Genomic DNA, 18,452 nt, shown 5'->3' with positions numbered 1-18,452 from the left:
CCTATGAAATCTCCCAAGGCCCAACAACCAGAGTATAATCTCAGGATTAAAACCTGCTACAAGCCCGAGAGCTTGCTGCCTCCACAATAAGTACTACTGCACTCAAGAAGCAACGGAAGTCTGACCCATATTAATTGTGTTGTTCAAAACATTTCAGGACAAACACATTAAACACTTCTCTCTACCCTACCAAACCCAGACATGCCAGTTAGCAAAAACAACTCCTATCACATCAACCTCACAGTTTCTCCCTCTCTCTTCCTGATCCAGTACCTGGTAGACAAAGCAAATAGTAGGTGCTTGGCAACCATATAGGAACTTGACATCAATGACATGCAGCTCCTCCAGGCGGATGTTGAAGGCCTTGAGTTCTTTATTATCGCGATCTAGTGGAATAACCTTGAAAAGGCCATCATAGAGACGCAGGCCAATCATCCGGCACTCAGGGTCAATGATGCCAATAATGCCGGTCTCTGAGGGGCGGCCAATGCGGTCCTGAGAAACAAAACTGGGATTAGGGAAGAACCTCAACATCCACAGAGCAGCAGAGGACACTGGGCACCACTTGCACAGAAAAATTTTAGGAGAGGTAGTAAAACTAATGCATCTATTTGATAGGTCAAATAGTTGGAGTCCCAACGTCAGTGCATGCCTTTTTCGTGAAACACTGAATCTCAATGAATTATTACCCTGTCCCTTGGGCCTTGAGTGAACTACAGGAGTCCTTTCTCCAAAAAGCTCAAACCCATAGTGTCTTCTCCTTATTTCTCTGATCGAATAGAGAGCTGCCCCCAGCACTTTAATTTTTTCCATGAATCATGACAGCCCTACTTAGAAAACTTTTGTTGGCCTAAAGCAGTCACCTCACCTGGACATTGCCATGGGCTCGCGTAATGATGTCAATGCTCTCGCCACTCTGCTTATACTCCAGGATGCAGGCATTGTACTTCGCTGTCAAGATAAACAGCAGGTCCTTGCTCTCCCCCTGGAAACCAATATTATGCTATCAAAAGAGGTTCTTTTTAAAACAGGAACAACCTGTCCAGTCTTTAAGCACACCAAATTCTTTAAGAATTTTCCAAATTCTTCTCTCCCTAAAGAGAAAATACATGGTGAGCTTGTAACCCACACTAGGTACACATACACCCTAAGGGCATGTACAAAAAGCCAGAACTGAAGCTGGTAAACATCTAGTTCTCACTTTCATGATTCTCCATCTCTCTGTTCTACATACAAAGTCTTCATCTATTGCAATCTCAAGCTAATCTCAATCATCCCATTCAAATTCTGAAAGATGAATGTAATGCCTCCTCCACTCCTCCCCAAGTATTTGAAGAGAAAAAAAAATGTGAGAATAACAACGGAAGCTAAAATGGATCAACAAAGACCTACTTATTTAACACAGACTCCAAAAAATTACTGTTTTGTTCAAAGGGTTATAATTAAAATTTTGAACCCACTGCTTTCTTGCCAGATTCAGTTAAGACAACATAAAGCAATGTGGTGGTGATTTGGATGAAAACATTTGTGCTAAAATAATGAAAATACTGATAGTAATTGTTTTTTTTTTTGTTTGGTGGTTTTTTTTTTTTGGAGACGGAGTCTCGCTCTGTCACTGTGCAATGGGCGCCATCTCCACTCACTGCAACCTCCGCCTCCTGGGTTCAAGCAATTCCTGTGCCTCAGCCTGCTAAGTAGCTGGGATTACAGGCACGTGCCACCACACCCGGCTAACTTTTGTATTTTTAGTAGAGATGGGGTTTCACCATGTTGGCCAGGCTGGTCTCGAACTCCTGACCTCAGGTGATCCACCCACCTTGGCCTCCCAAAGTGCTGGGGTTACAGGCGTGAGCCACCATGCCCGGCCTGGTAATTGTTAACACAACTGTAAATGCTTGCTATATGATAGGCCCTATGTTACTGAATCATTTCACCTTAACAACCCAGGGGACTTGATCTGAAAGGTGCCTTAAGAGACACCTAAAGTCAGAATTAACAAGGAACGAAGCCAGGACTGCCCCACTCTGTAGCCTATCCTCTGAAACAAACTGCTTTAATTTCTCCCTTCTAAAGAAATCAACTTCATAAATGTTTCCCTAATGAATCTCTCCTTTTACTTCTAGAAAGCTTGGTCAAGAGTACATACTGAAATTTGCCATCCAAAGACAGAAAAAAGAGGAGTTTTTCTCCTAAGGCATATTCCACCCATCCCAAGAATTCGCAAAACAACGTAACACAGCCCAGGCACGGTGGCATGCCTACAATCCCTCAGCTACTCTATTCCAGAGGCTGAAGTGGAGGGATTGCTTGAGCTCAGGAGTTCAAGACATCCTGGGCAACACTGCGAGACTCCCGTCTTAAAGAAAATAAATAAATAAACAAAAATAACATAAAACAACCTACGACCAACAGTTCTCCCTCCACTGCTTGTCCCAACTGCAACACTTACCTTGGGCCTGAAAAGCTCCATGACGGCAATCTTCCCGTACATGCCCACCTCTTTGACGGGCCGAAGCCCCTCGGCGGTGACCACATAGATCTCTAATCTCGTGTTTTTGGCAATCAACAGGTTTAAGTCTTCGGCTGAAGTAAAGTGTCCTGAAAGAACAGACCCTCTAACTTTTGAACTCAGGGGAAGGGCCTCCCATCCCTTCAAAATAATCCTATCACTTATGTCTAAATACCTCCAGAATTCCCATTTACTTCACATACTTCTCCAACTCCCTCCAGCTACTCCCCTTCTTGCCAAATCCGGCCCCTCAAAGAGTCTCAGTTCATGCATTCAACAAAGCTACTTCCCTAATCAGACTAAGAAAACTGGACTGGACCTAAGAGCCGTCGTGTCCTCCAACTGACAATGACTGCATAATCCCTTCTCATGGCTCTTGCCCCTCAAATTTTACTCTATTACAGTTACAGGGGCAGGCTCTAATTGAGAATGCCGGAGAAAGTGTTCACTTCTTCCAGTCTTCATCTAAAGTCTCACAAAACTTTTATCTGACAGACCAAGTCAAATGAAGAAAAGTCCCAGAGCTTTATGAAAACACTGTTTTGTCCACACCCCCTGCCCTCCTGGCAGTCTACCAATACCCCCATCCACACTCAGCTACCTCCAACTCTGAACAACAGTTTTGTTTTGGAATCGTGATTAGGGTGTATATAAACATGCAAGCTTGGGGTCTGCATATTCAGCTGAGAATGTGGGTTAAGATGACTCTTCCCGGGTTCTGGACATCGGTGTCCTTAACAATCCAAGCGCATCGTCAACAAGGCAAACCCAGCACTGGGCCAGGCAAACCAAACCCTCTTCTCCAGCAGGGCCCTCATGTAAACAACAGCCCCAGGCAAAGGGGTTAGCCTGAAGAGGGCTCCTCTACCTCTGTGGGATAATGCGGGCACTCCTCACATCCCTCCACCTCCTGGGCCCCCCAGACTTCCCCACAGGAAAATCTTGACCCCAAAGTCGTCATTACCACCTCCCCTTTTCCCGGCCACAGAAGGCCAATCTCCGGGCCCAAACGACACCGCAAAACCAACTCACACTCCTCTGTCTCACTGGGCCCGCCCTATTCTCGAGGCCGAGTGACCTCCCCAGGACGAAAGGGGACCCTCGAGAGCGGCTTCCAACCCCCAAAAAGCGCGTACTGGGACGACTCTTTCGAGGTCGCGGTGGTGGAGGAGGTTCCTCGGCCGCCAGCGCCTTCCATTCGCCGGGCCCACTCCTGCCCGGCCGCCCCCGGGGCCGCGGGCCTCCCTAGGCCGCGGCTCCCCCCAACTCCCTCACTCGCCGGGGTCTCCGGCCCCGGCAGCCTTACCGGTAACGCAGCCGTTCACGGCGGTGGGCTTCTGGGCCGTTACCACGTAGTTGTACGACATGTCGAGGCTTGGAGCGGCCCGTCGGGACTCGAGCGCGACACTAGAGAGAGGGACACAAGCGAAAAGACAGGTGGCCCCCAACAGCGCGCAGCGAACTCCACTGCCGCTGCCTCCGCCCCAGAGACACGTTGCAGGCCAGAGCGGCCGGGGCGCGGGGCATCACGGGACGGCCTCACCTGGCCTCTTGGAGGACTCCCGAAGCCCGAGGCCGCCAACCGAAGGAGGCCCCGCCCCCGGAGGCGCCGCCTCGCCTCTTTCCGCCAGCGCCCGCAGGACCCGGATGAGAGTGCACGCTTGGGGGTCCCCGGGAAGTCGCGGCGCCTTCGGAGGTGGTGGATGCGGTCGTGAGCCGGCGGGGGAGGTGCGCCAGTGTCCTCGGAGCTCGCCCGCAGACTCCCCACCCCGTTCCGCGCCCTTTGCCCTTCCCCGCATCCAGTCCTCCTCCTTCCGTTGCTCCAGGAGCCCTCGGGCTGTTCCTCCTTTAGGAACGGAAAGGACTGCGGAGGCCTAGAGAGGGAAGGAAGACGACCGCGATTCGTGCACATCCCAGACTAGAACCTTGCCTGCTTTCCTTTCACTGTCTCAGTTCCTCCAGATCCAGCTGGTGCCCTCGCCTGACTTTCGAACGACCACCTGCTCACCTCCTCCCTTTAGCGTGTTGATTCTTCGAACTTCGAAGGGCCCACCGGTCTGCTTGCCCAACGTTATTAGTGCCCCTGTTGCTCTACAAATTCGAACCTCAAACACAAAACCAATATTTCTCCGTAGGGAACCTTAATGAGCCAGGAGAGCAGTCAGCCCTGCAGCCTCCAGGGTACCCCACATCAAACAGGCTCCCCGGGAACAAGAGGAGAACCACGTGGCTTGGCACACTCTCAGAATGCCAGAGAGGAGCCAACCTCCATTTTACAGATGAGAAAGCTGAGGCTTAGGGAGGAATTGTTTTACCTAAGACCCTCCCCCCAACCCCAAGTAGGCTTAGGCAGAGCTATGTTGATTCTTCCTATTGTGCACCCACACAGAGGCCAACACGCTGCTGAACCAGGCTGAACTGAGGAAAGCTAGAAAGTCATCGTGGTTTACATCTTGCCTTTCCCATAGCAGAGACTCTGCCTGACTTTGGAGGCACTGAATTATCAGTAGTAAAAACACACTCTTTGTAGAAAAACTAAACATTGGTTTAGATTCTGGCTCTTACCTGTATTACCTTGGACAAGTCCCTAGAGCTCTCTGAGTCTGTTTCCCAGAAGTAAAATGGGTCACACACCTGGCTAGCTCCCCCCATTCCCTTCCCTTTTGGTGCCAAGGCCAGTGAGGGCAAGCGTGTGAAGAGCTTTGTTAACTTTTTCGCTGCATGTGATGCCCGTGTAAAAGATAGTTATTCTGAGGATCACTGTCCTTTAGTGATGAAGTGGGTGCTGTTCCTGGGCACAAAGGCAGACCTGTGCTTGACATGGATTGATCTGTCTTCTGGCAGCGAAGTGCAGGCGTGAACCTTGGTCAGCCCCACACTTCTCCATCCGTAGCCCATGTACTAGAGTTTGGACTTGGACCAAAGTCTGGGGCAGCTCCCTAATTACTAGGGTGCTGAAGGCGTGATTGTGCCAGTCGGCTGCGAGTGCCTTCCGCAGCTTGTATCGTTACCCACTCCTGCAGGTGCTGCTGCTGCCTCCACTGTACTCAGACCCAGGTAGCACAGGATTGTCCATCCGCCAGCAGCTCAGTGCAACGGTGTGAACTCAGCCTGTTTCAGAGCCTTCCTACCATGGTGAGTCATACAGGGCCGGGGCAGGGGAATGGCAGCATGGTCTCAAAGCAGGATCCCAGCCTTGGGCAAGCTAAGGCTCCTTACACCTTGACTGAGAGATGCTATTGCCTCCTGAGGCTCACGGGTGAAGAGAGAGGGTCATCCTCTCTCCCAGGGTCTGATCCCTGCTTTCCTTCGTTTCCTGGAGGCCGCTGGTCCCAGCCAGGCCTGGGGCTGCAGCCTCTTGAGTCCCTTCAGAGCCACTCTGCCCCTTATCTGGGTCTTGCATTCAGAGTAAAACAGTAACAGTTAGCTGCTCTGTAATAGACACTGTAGCGGTCACAGAAGGAATCGTGAAGAATGACCATGTGACCGTTCCTAACCTTGGGGCTTATGTGGGCCGGTCTGGAGCTGGGATCTACAGTGTGGGAGGCTGGCCATGTCCCTGGGCTTTGCTCCAGGCCCACTGATTTGAACCAAAACAAGCCTTGAACATATCTGGATTCAAATTTCAGCCTGCCACTGACCAGCTGCATGACCTTTTGCAGACCTCTCTGAGCCTCTTTTTCTTCATCTGCATTATAAGGCAAATTAAGGCCTACCTCTAGTGGTTGTGTGGTGTTGATCAAGCAGAGTCCTGGAGGCCTCACCTGACTTCCTTTCCTTTTCCATCCTTTCAGGCCACTGAAACCAGGGATAGCACTGGTCCCTAAACCCTCTTCTGGCTCTGTAAAAGACAGATTATCAAGATGGGGAGCAGGCCACTTTCTTGGAGGGTAGTGGTGCTGGAGGCTGGGCTTGGAGTGAGGCCAACTCACAACTTCATTGTATGTTCCAGTCCCTGGTAGGCTCTGAGAGCCACAAACCCATGTCCTTTCTAGGGCAACCTCTGTCACCCTCCACTTCCCTCCAGCCCCTCGAGAAAGCAGCATGATATGGCCAAAAGGGAACCAGCTTTGGAGCCAGGCAGACCTGGACACCTGCTGGCTGTGTGACCATGGGCAAAATCGTTTAACTGTGCCTCAGTTTCCTCACTGGGCTCATCTTTCCTCCGTAGGGCTGTTGGGAAGTTTTGTTTTGTTTTAGTTTGGTTTTTTTTTTTTTTGAGACGGAGTTTTGCTCTTGTTGCCCAGGCTGGAGTGCAATGGCACAATCTCAGCTCACCACAACCTCCGCCTCCCAGGTTCAAGCAATTCTTCTGCCTCAGCCTCCCGAGTAGCTGGAATTACAGGCATGTGCCACCACGCCCAGCTAATTTTGTATTTTTAGTAGAAACGGGGTTTCTCCATGTTGGTCAGGCTACTCTCAAACTCCCAACCTCAGGTGATCCGCCTGCCTTGGCCTCCCAAAGTGCTGGGATTATAGGCATGAGCAACCGCACCCGGCCTGTTGGGAAGATTAAATGAGACATGCTCAAAAAGACTTAGAACTGGGCCTGGCTCTTAGTCTCTGCTCGGCAAATGGAACCAATCTTATTGTTCTTCTTGCTCACTACAGACCTAGGCTACTCTGAAGCAGGTGGCTGAGCCCTGGTCCTGGCCTGATGCAGGACAGGTTGGCAGGGAGGCAGCAGAGCCAAATTTTGTACAAAGGAGCTGGTGCTAGCAAGCTCAGGAAGAAGCCACAGCCGGAAGTTCACCTTGCCAGGACCTGGCTCAGCTGCAGGTTCCCACCGGGCCACCAGGTGGCGGTGGGAGCCCAGCCCTCTGAGTCCACGTTGGGCCCCAGTCTCACTCTGTCTTCAGGACAAAGCCAGGGACTGCAGCCCTTGTTCAGCAGACTCTGGCTTTTCACAGCCTGTTTGAAAAAGGGAGTAGCTTCTTTTGATTGAGTTTCCACTATATCATGGGCATATACTCTGTTCTAGTAAATCCCTATTTTACAGAGGAAGAATTTTAGCTCCCGACAATGATGTATCTTCCCTGAGTTCCTGCAGCTAATGAGAGGCAGAAGTGGGATTTGAACCCAAGTCCCTGTAACAGCAGAGCTCAAACCACACTCCATTCTGGCCCCCACGCTACTCACTTCTGTCTGCACCCCGTATCCACTCAGCCAAGCCTGGCGGCACTGCTCTGTAACCCTCCACCAGCCTGTCCACAACCCCTCCTGAGGCTGCCCGTGGCCAGTCCTCTCCTCCCCGCCCCTTCCTGCTGGTCACCCGTGCTTCCTGGCACCACCACACTATTCACTCATCCAGGCCTTGGCTTATGCTCTCCCTCTGGCTGGAAGAGCCTCCCTTTTCCCTCCTCCCATGCCTCCTGCCCCCTTTTGCCTACCCCGGTCCTGCTTATCCTTCCCAGAGACCTCCAGGCCCCTCGGGAGGCTGCGGCCCCTCCTCTGTGCTCCCATGGTGCACGTGCGCTCCTCGTGTAGCAGTGCCCACCGCACATGGCTGTGACCTCTGCTGTGTTTCCACTGAGGGCAGGAACAGCGTTGTTATCTCTTTTTTTATTTCCGAGATGGGGTCTCACTCTGTCACCCAGGCTGGAGTGCAGTGGCACGATGACAGCTTACTGCAGCCATGACCTCCCAGGTTCAAGTGATCCTCCCACCTCAGTCTTCCGAGTAGTGGGACTCTAGGCATGCACCACCATGCCTGGATCATTTTTCATATTTTTTATAGAGATGGAGTCTCATCATGTTGCCCAGGCCGGTCTCAAAGTCTTGGACTCAAGCGATCTGCCTGCCTCGGCCTCCCAAAGTGCTGGGATTACAGGCATGAGCCACTGCACCTGAGCTGTTATCTCTACACACAGTGTCTAGCGCTGGGCCTGGCATACGAAGAGGCTGGGGAAATGTTTGCCCTGCACTGGAGCACCAGGGAGCAGCGGTGGCTGTGGAACCTGCTCAGCTCCTCCCCCAGCATAGGAGCCTCAGCCTGAGGCTTTTCTTCCCTTTGACAGAAGAAGGTGTTGGGCCCCAGTTTTATTAAAATATTTTACACTGCAGGCAACCACTCCCCCATTTTCTTTATATTGCAGCCATTTTTTCAGAATAAATTGAAGGTATGGTGCAAGACACTTCATAAATTAGGTACTGAATAGAAAGTCACACATTATTGAAAACTCACAGAAATACCCACCTAAGATGTCGCCCAACTCAAGGAAGTCCTGCGCTCCTGGAGTTCCTAGGTGGATGCGGGAGAGGAGTCTACACCACAGCAGTGTGGCTGGGCAGGATGGGGGTATCTGTACTAACCACACTCTAACCTCCTTCTCACTCCTCCCCTGCAGACCTCCAAAAAGCTGGTGAACTCGGTGGCTGGCTGTGCTGATGACGCTCTTGCTGGCCTGGTGGCCTGCAACCCCAACCTGCAGCTCCTGGAGGGCCACCGCGTGGCCCTCCGTTCTGACCTGGACAGCCTCAAGGGCCAGGTGGCACTGCTGTCGGGTGGGGGCTCTGGCCATGAGCCTGCCCATGCTGGTAAGTATCCTGGGGTGGGGCAGGGGGTACTGGTGGAGTGGACAGGGCCTCCTGGGGGATCCTTAGTGCTGCCATGAAGTGCAGGATGGAGCTTAGCCCAGAGTCAGGAACTGGGGCCACTTCCCACCTCCCATTCCCTCCGGCTGGGATCAGGGGCCCATCATGGCCTCTCTGAATCTGTTTCTGCATCTACAAAACTACGACGTTGGGCCAAACAATCTTTCAAGTCCTTCTAGCTCTGAGAGTCGGTGATTCCATGAATCTTCTGGACCCTCCAGGCCCAGCAGACCCACCCTCCTTCCATGAAGGCTTCCTGACTCTTCCAACCTAGAGCAGCACCCCGCTTCTGAATTCCCACCTGCTGTGTCCCACGCGTGGACTGTCCTGGCTTGTTTCCTGTGTGGAGCCAGGGACGCAGACTCTCCTTGAGGGCTGCTGGAGGGCAGGGACTAGGATGCGCATCATTTGTCCCCTTCCTGTCTTCCTTCAGCAAAATCCATTCATTTGGCAAACACTCATGAGCCCACTGTGTACCTGGCACTGTACTGGGCACTAGGGATACAACAATGAACCAGACAGGCAAGGTCCCTGCCCTCATGGAGCTTATATTCTACTTAGGGGAGATAGACAATAACCAGGTAAACACGAAAGTAAATGAGATCATTGCAGAGGGTGCTAAGTGAATTAGTAAAGACAGTAAAATGGGGCAAAGGAACAGTGAGTCCCTGGGGAGGGAGCTGGTGACTGCTTCAGGCTGGAAGGTCACAGAAGGCCTCTCTAAGATGCCTCCTAAGAAGGAGTCAGCCATGTGAAGACCTGGGGGATCTTTGAGCACCAGGCACACAGTAGGGCTCACCAAACCATGACCCCCAGAGCGTGGGAAGCCCCAGTGACTATAGGTGCGAGTCTCACCTGGCATGCTCATTCCACCCCTTCCACCTCTAGGTTTCATAGGGAAGGGGATGCTGACTGGGGTCATCGCGGGAGCCGTGTTCACCTCCCCAGCAGTGGGCAGCATCCTGGCAGCCATCAGGGCAGTGGCCCAGGCCGGCACAGGTAAGGCTGGCATGCGGGAGGGGCTGCGGCAGGGAGGGCACAGTAAGCACGCTAAGCCCTGCCGGCTGCTCTCGCAGTGGGGACGCTCCTCATCGTGAAGAACTACACTGGGGATCGGCTCAACTTCGGCCTGGCCCGGGAGCAGGCCCGGGCTGAAGGCATCCCGGTGGAGATGGTGGTGATTGGGGACGACAGCGCCTTCACTGTCCTGAAGAAGGCAGGCCGGCGGGGGCTGTGTGGCACGGTGCTTATACACAAGGTGGGCTTCCACCGGGGACGTGGAGACTGGCCAGCCCTTTCCAGCCTTCCCTTGCCTGGCAGCACCCGGTAACTGGACCTTTCCAGCCCTTCCCCAAGAAGCTACTTCTTCTTTTTCTTCAGTGTTCCCTGATCTCAGAAGGCCCCGCCATCCCCTCAGCTACCTAAGCCCAGATACAGGCATTTTCCCAGACTCGTCCCCTTCTCTTCTCCACACCCAATCAGTTGCCCGGTCCTGGTGCTTCTACTCCCAAATGTACATAACACACATCCTCCTCAGACCCCGCCCTCCTGCTTTGCCTTGGTTCGAGGGTCATCTGCTCATGCCTGATGGCTGCAGCCACCTCCTCACTGGGCTCCCCTCCCTGCTTCCTGCCTTCTGGCCTTGCTCATCCGTTCTCCACACTACTGCCAGAGGTGTCTTTTTAAAATGTGTATCTGACTAGGTTATTCATCCACTGAAAGCCTTCTTGGGTGCCTAGAATCAATACAAGCCCTCACCGCAGCTCCCTGACTCCCCACCTTCATCTCCCATCATCCCTGCCTTCCTCTTTTTTTTTTATTTTCTTTTATTTATTTTGTACTCATTTATTTATTTATTTTTTGAGACAGTCTCACTCTGTTGCCCAGGCTGGAATGCAGTGGCGCGATCTTGGCTCACTGCAATCTCCGCTGCCCAGGTTTAAGCGATTCTCCTTCCTCAGCCTCCCAAGTAGCTGGGATTACAGGCACCTGCCACCACGCCCAGCTAATTTTTGTATTTTTAGTAGAGACGGGGTTTCACCATGTTGGCCAGGCTGGCCTCGAACTCCTGACCTCAAATGATCTGCCCGCCTCGGCCTCCCAAAGTGCTGGGATGGCAAGCATGAGCCACCGCACCCAGCCATCCCTGCCTTCCTCTTGTGGTCCATTCTCGCCAGCTCCTGTACCTGCCAGGCTGTGGATCATCTCTGGCTTTGCTTATGCAGTGTCTGTGGCCTGGAAAATTCTTTCCTTGTCCAGCCTCCTTTTGGCCTGGCTAACTCCTACCATTCTGCAGAGGCCCAGCTCTGATGTCTCCTCACCTGGAAGGCTCTCCCTGATCTCTATCTCCTCACTACCCTGAGCTGGCTGGCAGCCTCTCCTAGTGTGGACTCCATCATTGTAATTACCACCTCACATAAATTTTCAATATATGGGTATCTGCTTCCCTAGCCTCTCCCCAGGCTGTGAGTTCTTGAAGGTGGAGACTGTGACTTAGTCGCCTTTTTTCGTTTTCAGCATATACTAGATGCTTGGTAAAAATTGGGTGGATGGATGGATGGATAGATGGGTAAAGTGACCCAAAATAGCAAGGCTATGGGAGAGAGAACTCTGGAACTCTAGAGTTGGGAAACTGGCCACCCACTGGCTGTGTGACATTGGACAAGTCACCTCCCCTCTCTGCGTCCATTTCCCCATTTGTAAAGTCTCTTCTGACTCCAACAGACTGGAATTCTTGAAGATTCCTGGCAGGTACACTGTGAATGAGGGGAGTTTGCTCTTCTGCCCTAAATGTGATGGGTCAGGTTGAGTGTGGAAATCCTGAGGTTCCCCCTTCCCAACAAGAAATTCATCCCCTGCCTGTCTTCTACCCCACGTGGTACAGTGATACCCTCCCCGCTGGGGCTTTTACTTCTGTGTGGCTGCAGGTGGCAGGTGCTCTGGCTGAGGCAGGTGTGGGGCTGGAGGAGATCACAAAGCAGGTGAACGTGGTCGCCAAGGCCATGGGTGAGTGCTGGCCTGGGAGTTGGGGAGGAGAGTGGGGAAGGTTGGGACAGCCCTGGGGCGAGGAGCAGGTTCCTGTTGGCTGCCTAGCAGTGTTCCCCAGGTTGTTCCCCAGGGGTCTAGGGAAGGTATCCCTGGGGGAGCTCCTGGGGACTGGTGGCCTTGGGTACCATGGCTGAGGTGGAGAGTCTGGCAGGCTTTCTCAGAGAAGAGGGTACCTGTGGGCACAGCCTCTGAGATGCTGCTGCCACCCTTCCTGACGCCCAGTGCTAAGAATGGAACAGTCATCCCTTCATGCCTTGTTTCTCATAGGTACCCTGGGGGTGAGCTTATCCTCCTGCAGCGTCCCTGGTTCCAAACCCACCTTCGAGCTCTCAGCCGACGAGGTGGAGCTGGGCCTGGGTAAGCTTGTGGCCATCCATCCCAGCCCTGCCTGCCCCTTGGCCCTGGACTTTGCCCACCTTGTATACCCTTAGAGCCATCAACCTGGTCCTCTCCCCAGGTGGTCTTAGTATTTTTACCTGGGCATTTGAGGCCCAGCCTGGCCCAACCTGCCTGATTTCTACCTGCTTTGCCGTCTATACCCACGGCTCTGGCCATGTGGAGCTAGCTCTGTGCACTGCCTACCTTCTAGCGTTTGGCTACCATTCCCAGGTCCTCCTGTCCCTGCCAGAATACACCCTTCTTTCAAGGGCTGTTCAAAGATCACCTGGCTGCAAAGCTTTCTTTCCTCCTCTGTGCTTCCACCTTAACTACCTCTAGTTAAAGCTATCTCCACCACCAAGCCACGAGCTCTCAGAGAACAGAGATCATGTTTTTCATTATTCTGTCCATTTCCATCCCCCACTCCCGCCCACTTACTGTGTGAGTCCAGCACTGTGTGAGTCCTTGATAAAAACGATGAGCAAATCCCCAGGCCTTGAGGGGGTCGGCAGTGACCACATCTATCCGCAGGGATCCACGGGGAAGCTGGTGTGCGCCGGGTAAAGGTAGGTGGTCCCTCTGGCACAGGCTGCCCTAAGGCCAAGGCCCCCCAGATGCAGCTCATTCCTGGCTCCCTCTGACAGATGGCAACCGCTGATGAGATTGTGAAACTCATGCTTGACCACATGACAAACACCACCAACGCGTCCCATGTGCCTGTGCAGCCCAGTGGGTAGCCTCTCGCCCGCGTCTCCCAACCCCTCCTACACCTCTGGGCAGGAGACGCCCAGAGGGTCTCACCTGGGGTGTCATGTCTACCCACAGGCTCCTCAGTTGTGATGATGGTCAACAACCTGGGTGGCCTGTCATTCCTGGAACTAGGCATCATAGCCGACGCTGCCGTCCGCTCCCTGGGTGAGCCATGCACTGGGAAGGGGACCCTGCAGCCCTTTGGAAAGGGCTGAGGGAGGGTCTTGTGATGGCAGAGAACACGGACTGTGCGTCAGATAAGCCTGAGTTAAATCGTCTCTCTGCCACCCAATTGCTGGATACCTTGAGCCTCTGTTTGTTTTCTTGTCTGCAAATTGGGGGTAATCATAATGGTACCTGCTTTATACCGTTGTTGTGAGGATTAAGTGAGATTAAACATATGTAAGACACTCAACACAGCGCCCAGCACCTGGCACGAACTGAGTAAATGAGACCTGTAATTACTCATCTTCCCTGAAGTAGGGGACACGTCCAGGGAACATGGTCATTTGTGGGGTTATTGAGGAATGCCTGCCGGGAGGAAATCAGGACATCCCCCTCCCAACCCCAGGGCCCCAGCTTCCAAGGTCCTTGCTTTTCTGTTGTTTTCTTTCCCTGATGCCCATTTTTCCCTTTTGGACTGCCACACTGTGGTATTGCAGAGGGCCGCGGGGTGAAGATTGCCCGTGCCCTGGTGGGCACCTTCATGTCAGCACTGGAGATGCCTGGCATTTCTCTCACCCTCCTGCTGGTGGATGAGCCTCTCCTGAAACTGATAGGTGAGACTTGGAACCTGGGGTCACCCAAGCCAGGGCTCCTTGTAACTGGAAGGAGCCAGGGAGACTTGGAGACCCCATCAGGGCTGACTGTGACAATCAGGGCTCTGGAGCCTGTGAAGAAGGCCCTTTCTGGGCTTCTCCAGCCTTCTCCAGCTCTCACTGGACTAGAAGGAGTTGGTATTAGGATCCTCCTCAGATAGGCCTGACCCTTTCCCAGGGACCCTCTCTCCATACCCCTGTACACAGTAGGCACTCAGTCCATGCTTGTTGAGTTGGACTCCCTTCTTCCAGGGCTGCTGAGAGAGCCAGGCCACCAGGGCCAGGATGGGAGGGTCCAAGCCCTGCTGAATTCCTGGCTGGACAGCCATGTCTGAAAGAGTTATTTTGCTGCCCTTAGATGCTGAAACCACTGCAGCAGCCTGGCCTAATGTGGCTGCAGTCTCCATTACTGGGCGGAAGCGGAGCCGGGTAGCCCCTGCCCAGCCCCAGGAGGCCCCTGATTCCACTGCTGCAGGAGGTACCAACCCCTGCCTTTGGGGAAGGGGCAGGCTTCCCAAAGGATGCAGGAGTATACGGTGGGGCGGGTAGGGGCCCTGGCATCCACACCTCCCACCCCAGTCAAGTGTGGTTGTGAGAAGGGCCTGGTGGGCCTGTTCTTCAGCATCCTCCCTTTCTAGGCTCAGCCTCGAAGCGGATGGCGCTGGTGCTGGAACGGGTGTGCAGCACCCTCCTGGGCCTGGAGGAACACCTAAATGCCCTGGACCGGGCTGCTGGCGATGGCGACTGTGGCACCACCCACAGCCGTGCGGCCAGAGGTTGGTGCCAGGGACTTTGCCAAGTGAGGTCATTCACAAAACCCTAGCCCCCCTTCCATTTGTTTCCCTGAAGACAGGGACCTTTTTTTTTTTTTTTTTTAGAAGGAGTCTCACTCTGTCGCTAGGCTGGAGTGTGCAATGGCATGATCTCGGCTCACTGCAGCCTCCATCCCCCGGGTTCAAGTGATTTTCCTGCCTCAGCCTCCTGACTAGTTGAGATAACAGGCATGCGCCACCACGCCTGGCTAATTTTTGTGTTTTTAGTGGAGGCGGGATCTCGCCATGTTGGCCAGGCTGGTCTCTAACTCCCGACCTCAAGCCATCCGCTTGCCTTGGACTCCCAAAGTGCTGGGATTACAGGCATGAGCCACCACACCCGGCTAACAGGGACCGTCTTAACACCACAAATGTATGAGGTTGTTATCTTAGAATTAAATGAAATCCTTCACAGTGAATAACTTACAACTCAAGGCGAACTTATTCTGTTGTCCTTATTTTTCTCAGTTTACCCAGACCAGTGAAAAGCTCTTAACTGTCCAGCATCATTCATTCGAGAAAAAGGTATTTGGTGCCTGCCGTAGGGCAGGCACTGCTCTCAACTATGGATACAGTAGTGAACAGAGCAGACAGAAATCACTGCCCTCATGGCTTATGTTCTGGGTGGAAGACAGTCAACCAGATAAATCAGTAAAACACACAGGATGTTAGCACAAAGGGCTAAAGAGAAAAAAACCAAGCCAGGAAGCAGAGTACAGAGTGTCAAGTGGAGGGCTTCAGGGCAGGCCTCACCTCCCCGGGCTCCTTTCGGTTACGCAGCCCAGCCCCTCTCCAGACTGCACGCTGGATGTGGAAAGGGATCTTGGGAAGCCTTCATTCCACTTCCCTGTCGGCCTTTTCCAGCCTTCATTGGTGCTGGCTGGAAGTCTGGCAGATAGAGGGAGGGTCTCTGAATTCCTCCCCGTCTCTTTCTGCCTGCAGCGATCCGGGAGTGGCTGAAGGAGGGCCCACCCCCTGCCAGCCCTGCCCAGCTGCTCTCCAAGTTGTCTGTCCTGCTCCTGGAGAAGATGGGAGGCTCATCTGGGGCGGTGGGTGCCTGGGGGCTGAAGGGCTGACAGGGAGGTGGCTGGGCTGGCTGGGGTGCAGGCCAGCACCACATGCTCAGTGTTCTTATCTTCCCCAGCTCTACGGCCTGTTCCTGACTGCGGCTGCACAGCCCCTCAAGGCGAAGACCAGCCTCCCAGCCTGGTCTGCTGCCATGGATGCCGGCCTGGAAGCCATGCAGAAGTGAGCCGGAGCCCTGTGCATCAGACCAGGGGTGGGCTGGGGGAGGTGGTTGGTGACATCTGCCGCCCCCTGCCAGGCCCTAGCCCCACCCTCAGAGTGATTCCCTTGGTTCCCTATAGTGAGACTCTTTCATTCTTTTTCCCTGCCAGGTATGGAAAGGCTGCCCCAGGGGACAGGACTATGGTGTGTACTCAGGCTGTGGCCCCAGACCTTTCTCCTTTTGGCCCTGTAAGTCTAAAGAGCACCCTCGGTTGCAGGACCTGTGCTCAGCCCCCTTTCCTTCACCTTGTCCAGCTGGATTCTCTGTGGGCAGCAGGGCAGGAGCTCCAAGCCTGGAAGAGCCCAGGAGCCGATCTGTTGCAAGTCCTGACCAAAGCAGTCAAGGTGAGTGAGGCTGGGCCCAGCCACCCAGGGAGACAGGCTTCTAGCCAGCAGACTCCTGTCTCCATGTGACCCTGAGCAAGTTAATAACCTTCCTGGACCGCAGTTTCCTTCTCTGTACAATGGAGATGAGCACCTATCTCAGAAGGTGATTATGTGGCTAAGGAAATATGTAGAGCCCCGCACCCTGCCTGGGATGTGACAGGGCCTCAGTGAATGGTGACCCTTTTCCCTGCTGGAAGTAGATGAGAGGCGACTTTCCATTTGGTGACAGAGCAGAGGGTGCTGGCAGAGCCAGGGCAAGAGCGTGCAGGGCCAGGCTGCACGGCAGAGACGTTCTGCCCATGGCAGGAAGGAGGAGGCCTGGTGGCCTGCCCTTGAACCTGCTCCCACACCCCATCCCCCAGAGTGCGGAAGCTGCAGCCGAGGCCACCAAGAATATGGAAGCTGGAGCCGGAAGAGCCAGTTATATCAGCTCAGCACGGCTGGAGCAGCCAGACCCCGGGGCGGTGGCAGCTGCTGCCATCCTCCGGGCCATCTTGGAGGTCTTGCAGAGCTAGGGTGTGTGACTGCCTCCCTTGGCCTCAGCTCCTCTCACTGCTGTGCTGAGGTGGCCTTTGTCACTTCCTTCTGCCTTCCAACCCTCACCTTCCCCCGGCCTGGCCCCGTTGGCCCACCCTCTAATTGAGCAGGAAATCCTCCACCAAGCTTCCACCAGAGCGAGCTGGAGTGGGTCCCCGTGCCTCTCTAGCATGCCCTTTCCCTTTGCGGGAGGGTGGAGTCCCTGGGTCATGCCCTCCCCTGCCAGCTCTGGGCTTCAGAGATAAGGCATTTTCCTTGTGCAGCCTTTACCTGGCAATCCTAATTTGGTTTTAAGACTCCCTGTGAAATGCCTTCCGCACCTTAACCCAGTGAACGTGAAAAAGAAAGTTAATAAACTATAATACATGGAAGCAAGAAGGACGCTGCCTCCTCTGAGGGACCTTTTCCCAAGCATGTAAACAAGGGGGCCCACAGCCCTGGCTGCAGGCATCATGACCCATCTTCTACCAGGCAGATCTTTATTACCTGAGCCCCTAAGGCAGTGTCTCCTCAGCTGAGCTGCTTCCACTGAGACCCCCGACCCATCCCCTTTCCAGTACACACACTTGATGCATGTAAGAATGGTAGAGGGGCTTTTCTCAGCATTGAATTAACAATTCAGTGGCTCCTCGGGAGTCGAATGGGCATTTGGGACACCAGAAGGAAAAGAAATCATCATAGTCTAAGGTTCAGTTGTAGATCAGAAAATGCAGCCAGGCTGGGCGCAGTGGCTCACACCTGAATCCCAGCACTTTGGGAGGCCAAGGCAGGCGGATCCCTTACACTCAGGAGTTCAAGACCAGCCTGGGCAACATGATGAAACCCTGTTTCTACCAAAAAAATATAAAATTAACCAGGCATAGTAGTGTGTGTCTGTAGTCCTAACCTCTTGGGAGGCTGAGTTGGGAGGCTGGCTTGGACCCAGGAGGTCGAGGCTGCAGTGAGCTGTGATTATGCCACTATACTCCAGCCTGGGCAACAGAGCGAGACCCTGTCTCAAAAAAAAAAAAAAAGAAAAAGAAAGAAACTGCAGCCAAGCCAGCCCCTAGGTCTCTTTCTAGAGCAATCACTGATGGCACCAGGGTGAGCAGGGGCACTCTGTGCATGTGGAGACAAACAGCACATGCCTGGCACACACGTAGGGTAGGGAGTGGTTAAAGGCACTGGCTGTTGACTCATACACATGATCTGAAATCTGGTTCTGCTTTAACCCAGCTACATGAGCTAAGGCCTATATTTTAGCCCCTTCGGATCTGTAAAATCAGAATGGTACCTACCTCACGGGGACATGAAAGGATTCAAATGAATTGATGAAGATAAAGCCCAGCACAG

At 53.5% G+C, this 18,452-nt stretch overlaps 2 protein-coding genes across 3 annotated transcripts in view; one reads left to right on the top strand and one right to left on the bottom strand.

Annotated features, from left to right (window-relative positions):
* The window catches only part of DDB1 (damage specific DNA binding protein 1), a 33,488-nt gene extending 29,497 nt beyond the window's left edge, over window positions 1-3,991 (bottom strand). Inside the window, 4 exon segments of the mRNA NM_001133141.1 lie at window positions 274-495; window positions 869-985; window positions 2,450-2,598; window positions 3,816-3,991. Coding sequence (NP_001126613.1) covers window positions 274-495; window positions 869-985; window positions 2,450-2,598; window positions 3,816-3,876 — 549 coding nt within the window. The 5' untranslated portion in view covers window positions 3,877-3,991.
* Window positions 3,992-4,099: 108 nt separating this feature from the next.
* Window positions 4,100-17,495, top strand: TKFC (triokinase and FMN cyclase). Of its 2 annotated transcripts, none has more exons than XM_002821683.6 (18): window positions 4,100-4,237; window positions 5,533-5,644; window positions 8,857-9,046; window positions 9,992-10,102; window positions 10,180-10,361; window positions 12,031-12,109; window positions 12,419-12,508; window positions 13,061-13,095; window positions 13,174-13,258; window positions 13,355-13,444; window positions 13,942-14,058; window positions 14,456-14,575; window positions 14,736-14,873; window positions 15,852-15,958; window positions 16,054-16,157; window positions 16,307-16,340; window positions 16,452-16,541; window positions 16,946-17,495. In XM_002821683.6, exons 2-18 carry the CDS (start codon window positions 5,642-5,644, stop codon window positions 17,096-17,098), a joined length of 1,728 nt encoding a protein of 575 aa, XP_002821729.2. In that variant the 5' UTR covers window positions 4,100-4,237; window positions 5,533-5,641; the 3' UTR covers window positions 17,099-17,495. The 2 variants fall into 2 exon arrangements, with proteins under 2 accessions (XP_002821729.2, XP_054380251.1); XM_054524276.2 differs by having other exon boundaries at window positions 4,148-4,564.
* Window positions 17,496-18,452: the final 957 nt, after the last annotated feature.

This window comes from Pongo abelii, chromosome 9 (genome assembly GCF_028885655.2).
Source record: "Pongo abelii isolate AG06213 chromosome 9, NHGRI_mPonAbe1-v2.0_pri, whole genome shotgun sequence".
In the NCBI taxonomy this organism is placed as follows: domain Eukaryota; kingdom Metazoa; phylum Chordata; class Mammalia; order Primates; family Hominidae; genus Pongo; species Pongo abelii.
This window is presented reverse-complemented; position numbering and strand designations above follow the sequence as displayed.

Coding starts and splice junctions, on each gene's coding strand:
- TKFC (XM_002821683.6), top strand. Junction 12,110..12,418: donor CGTGGTCGCCAAGGCCATGG/GTGAGTGCTGGC, acceptor TGTTTCTCATAG/GTACCCTGGGGGTGAGCTTA. Junction 14,874..15,851: donor CCACAGCCGTGCGGCCAGAG/GTTGGTGCCAGG, acceptor TTCTGCCTGCAG/CGATCCGGGAGTGGCTGAAG.